This window comes from Helobdella robusta (genome assembly GCF_000326865.2).
Source record: "Helobdella robusta unplaced genomic scaffold HELROscaffold_1292, whole genome shotgun sequence".
Lineage (NCBI taxonomy): Eukaryota > Metazoa > Annelida > Clitellata > Rhynchobdellida > Glossiphoniidae > Helobdella > Helobdella robusta.
Window position 1 is genome coordinate 1 of NW_008703712.1, and position 4,827 is coordinate 4,827.

The window sequence follows — 4,827 nt, forward strand, 5'->3', positions numbered from 1 at the left end:
GATCAGCCCTTTCGTGAAATCAACATATAGACACCTTCGTTTTGCCCTTGCCAATGCTCGAATCATTCAGAAAAAACAAAATGGCCTTATTTTATTTTTATCAGTTTATGAACCGAAAATATTTTCTGTTGTTGAAACTTGGCTGACCCCAAATGATCCTGATAGCTTGTTTTAACTTCCTGGATAGGGTTTTGTACGATGGGACCGTGAAACACATGGCGGTAGTGTAGCTTTCATCACCAAAGACACCATTCTTTACAAAGTTATCTCAGTACCGTCAATATATACTCAGATAGAAATAATCTCTATTGATATATCCTTCTCAAATAAAAATCACCTTTTTATTTTATACTACCGCAGTGGAGGGTTTGATATTTTGGCAGAGAGATACGCACTCGATAGTGCTCAGTGTATAAAAAAAACTCTGCAAAGGTGATGTTTCAATCTTCCCAACATTAACTGGAAAAATTATTTTAAACCTAATAATTACATACATATTCAATATATTCATCGAGCTGTTTAATGAATTAGGCTTTCATCAACTGGTTGATCAACCAACTCTGGAAAACAATATTTTAGACTTGGTTATATCCGACGATGCCAGCTTGCTTACTGAGTTGGATGTATTGGGTCCGTTTGCGTCCAGTAATCATAACTGTCTCACATTTACAGTCAACTGCGCAAATTCTATCTCATCAGATCTAGACTCCAACAATAAAACATTTTTCTATGACTTCAACAAGGTCGATTTCACTTCTATGAATGACTGCCAGATGAGGATAAACTGGGATCACCTATTCCAATAATGTATTGACATTAACTCCAGCTGGGATCTTTTTGAACAAATAGTATGTCAGAATAGTGTCTCACGCAGACATACAGTTTCCAATTTACTCTGTCAGTTTTACAAAGCCAAGTTAAATTTTTGGAAAAATTGAAAACGGACATCTTCCTTAGATGATAAAGTACTATACTTGACAATACTTAAATGCTCTCACTTTCAATTGGCCAATCATTTCAAAAATATCAATGAACAAAGATTGTTATCAAAATCTAATATTAGAAGTTTCTACCGATACGTTAACAAAAAATTGTTTTTTCGACACCAACTGAGCAGTTTGAAATTGAGCGACAACAGCGCTAACTATGATCCCGAGGTGATGGCAAATGCATTCAACACATTTTGCCTCCGTGTTTATTAACGACAACAACAGCAACTGTCCATTAACTTGTCGTACCACAAAATTATATGAAGATGTTAGTTTTACTCCTCAGATAGTGTTTTCAGCTCTGCGCAATTTAAAAAATACACATTCGGTGGGACCAGATGGTATTCTCAACATACTGCTAAAAAAGTGTAAATCCAGTCTGGCAGTTTCGCTCTGTCATATTTTTGATATTTCTTTTAAAGATAATCTCTTGCCAACTAAATGGAAAACTGCGATTGTGACTCTCATTCATAAGAACGGTCCAACTAACCACCCCAACAACTACAGACCAATTCGCTTACATGTTCATGCTGTCGCGTAATGGAAAATCATCAACAAAAATATGCTATCCTACTTGTCTAACAATAAATTAATTTCACACTTTCAACATGGTTTTTTGCCTAGAAAATCCACCAACACCAATCTTCTACAATTTTTTAGAGATTGGATGTCTATTCGCCAGCAAAAGGAATGTTGTGACACCGTTTACCTAGATTTTAAAAAAGTCTTGGACTCCGTATCGCACACCAAGCTAATTAGTAAAATCCAGCCTTATGGAATTTCTGGAAATCTACTCTTCTGGTTGACAAGTTTCCTGTTTGAACGGTTTCAGCTCGTTAGAATTTATAATAAGTTATCAACATCTGTACCAGTTACCAGTGGTGTTCCCCAGGGCAGCGTCCTGGGACCCATTCTATTTCTAATTTATATAAATGACGTAGTTGAGTGTACCCTACCCAAATCAGTTTCAATATTGCTTTTTGCTAATGACATTAAGTTATAGTGTTGCTCATCCAACTCTGTCCAACTTCAACAAGTAATCAACGATATACTCGCTTGGAGTATCAATTGGTAGTTACCTCTTTCTCCAGACAAGTATTATCAATGTTGATTTTCTCTATCAAAATTTCTTACCGCTCCTCATCAGTATTTTATTGGTCAACACATTTTAAAATCAGCACGTTACTTCAAAGATCTAGGTGTCACTGTCGACAAACAAATCAACTTCAACTTGCACATTGATGACATTACTCACAAAGTTTCCTCGCGTGGACATTTAATAACCAAATGCTTTACCTTCAAAGATAAAAACTTACTCATCAAAATAATTCTTCTGCAACAGAATCATACGTGTATGGAACGATCTGCCAGCAGAAGTGGTCTCCTCAACGTCACATGCCATCTTCAAGAATCGCCTACTGGCTGTTGACTTATCTACTGTTATAACCGTGCTACCGAACGCACTAGATTCTAGCGTATTCTAGAATGTTCTAGTGACTGGAACGTTCTAGAGTATGCTGGAATCGGACCATCGGGAAGAATCTAGAAACGACGCTTGCGAAGAGTATATAAGCGCACGTCGCAAGATATTTGTGATTGGTGATATTTGTGATTAGTGATATTTGTGATTATTGAAATTCGTGATTTTGTGAATAGCGATTCGGTGAATTATTTAAAGCGATATTTGATTTGTTTGTTGACGTTGTCATAGCGATAGATTTTGAAAGATTTAAAAGTTAATTGTTGCGTTAGTGCGAATTTACTGGAAATAAACGATTAGTTGATTTCTTCTGTAAATAAAGTTTAATAACTAATAATAGTTGAAGTATTTTATTCTGTTCGGAGTATTTCATTCAATCGAGGATTTGAACCCGTCGCATCGTAAACCGGTTACGACAGCGAGTATTATAACATTGGTGTCCGAAGTGGGATCTTCGACCAGCGAATTGCTACTCGTAGAAAAAGAACACGATGGTCAAAACTGTGTGGNTTGAACGTAGTTCAACTACGAGAAGAACTACAGAAACGAAGCCTTGTCACAAAGTGGCAACAAAGAAGTACTAGTTGCACGTCTGAGAGAAGCTCTCATTGACGAAGGTAAGAACCCAGACGAATTCAAGTTTGATGGTGCTGACGAAGACAATGAAATTAGCACAGGCACGTTTACAACCGCCAAAATGATGGAACTTCTGCTTAGTATGTCAACTGAAATAAAACAGATCAAAGAACAGTCCGAACGACAGTCCGAACGACAGACAGAGGATTTAAAACAGATCAAAGAACAGTCTGAACGACAGTCCGAACGACAGACAGAGGAGTTAAAACAACAGATCAAAGAACAGTCCGAACGACAGACAGAGGAGTTAAAACAGATCAAGGACCAGCTAAAACACGTAAAATTGGAAGTGGCATAACAGATTGAAGAACAGTCAACAAGAATAGAAATGATCGAACAGAAACTTGATCGTCAGACCGTTGAGGTAGATCACAAGATAGACAAATTGAAGCGAGAATTGGAGCAATCCAAAAAAATGGCCATGCCGTTAGATCCCGCATCTGGAAGAACTTTGAAGGTACCAGCATTTGACGGAGAGATGTCCTGGAACGTTTATAAAACCCAGTTCGAAGCAGCGGCAACTAGTGACTGTTGGAACGGAAAAGAACGAGCAACAGCACTGATACTGGCCCTGCGAGGTTCAGCAGCAGAGGTTCTTCAGACGATTCCGGCGGAGAACCACTTCAACTATGAAGTTCTGGTTAGCGCGTTGGATTTACGTTATGGTGAAGAACACATGAAGCAGATTTATCGGTCTCAACTTAGAAACAGAACGCAACGATCTGGTGAATCCATTCAGCAGCTGGCACAAGATATCGAACGGTTGACATTGCTGTCGTATCCAACATCAGACCCCGAGCATAGAGACGAAACTGCCCTGGATACGTTTATCAAAGCCCTTCGTGATTCGGAACTCAAGCAATCCCTTCTCTTGTCAGATAAACGAAAACTCAAGGATGCCGTTGCGCACAGTCTCACTTTTGAATCGGCAAAGCAAGCATCAAAAAGTGACGTACGTCTACGCCAAGTACATGAAGAATGCTCTTGCCAGAAGGTGATTGTGAAACGCGAACCCCAACAGCATGGTGTACCCCAATGCTGGATTTGTGGCGAAAAAGGCCATCTACGTCGTGATTGTAAACACCGCCTAAAAGATAACTACTGCCGAAATTGCGCGACAAGATGGCGCAAAATAAGAGAAGATGATCCCGTATCACAATCGGCCCCTTCTAACGAAGGGGCGGAAAACTAATAAGAGCCAAATTTGTGGGGCAGAGGTTGGCTAGTAGAATTGACGCCCCCAGTACCGTAATTAACGTTTCCAGACTACATCGAAATCGAAACGACTTATGGCTGAACGGAAAAGTTGATCAACGAGAATGCGTAATTACAGTCGACACCGGAGCAACAAAATCGATTTTAAGATCTGATTTGGTACCCAATCTGAAGAAAGAGACTTCTAACAAATACATCCTTCGAACAGCTACCGGAGGAACAGCACCAGTCTACGGAAAGATTCTCCGTACTGTTCAGCTAGGCGACTTGTTATTCGAAGGTACATTCTTAGTCGCGGATATCATCGACGAATGCATAATAGGTGTCGACTTTCTGACAAAATATGGGTTCAAAATTGACTTAGAAAAACGCATTCTTAGATGGAGAAATACAGAAGTGATAATGGGGGATAGCGACGAAAAATGCATTCGAGTAACAGTCGATTGTGACATGGAACTACCTCAATCATCTGAAAACATCGTATGGGGCAAGTTGAATTGCGATCCT

General features: G+C 39.3%; 1 protein-coding gene across 1 annotated transcript; it reads left to right on the forward strand.

Moving 5' to 3' along the window:
- Positions 1 to 152: 152 nt before the first annotated feature.
- HELRODRAFT_184581 (hypothetical protein) lies at positions 153 to 4,297 on the forward strand (the record flags this gene model as incomplete). The annotated part of the gene is made up of 5 exons (XM_009014037.1): positions 153 to 226; positions 361 to 432; positions 2,332 to 2,464; positions 2,990 to 3,382; positions 3,461 to 4,297. The coding sequence occupies 5 exons, from the start codon at positions 153 to 155 to the stop codon at positions 4,295 to 4,297; spliced, it is 1,509 nt and encodes a 502-aa protein (XP_009012285.1).
- Positions 4,298 to 4,827: the final 530 nt, after the last annotated feature.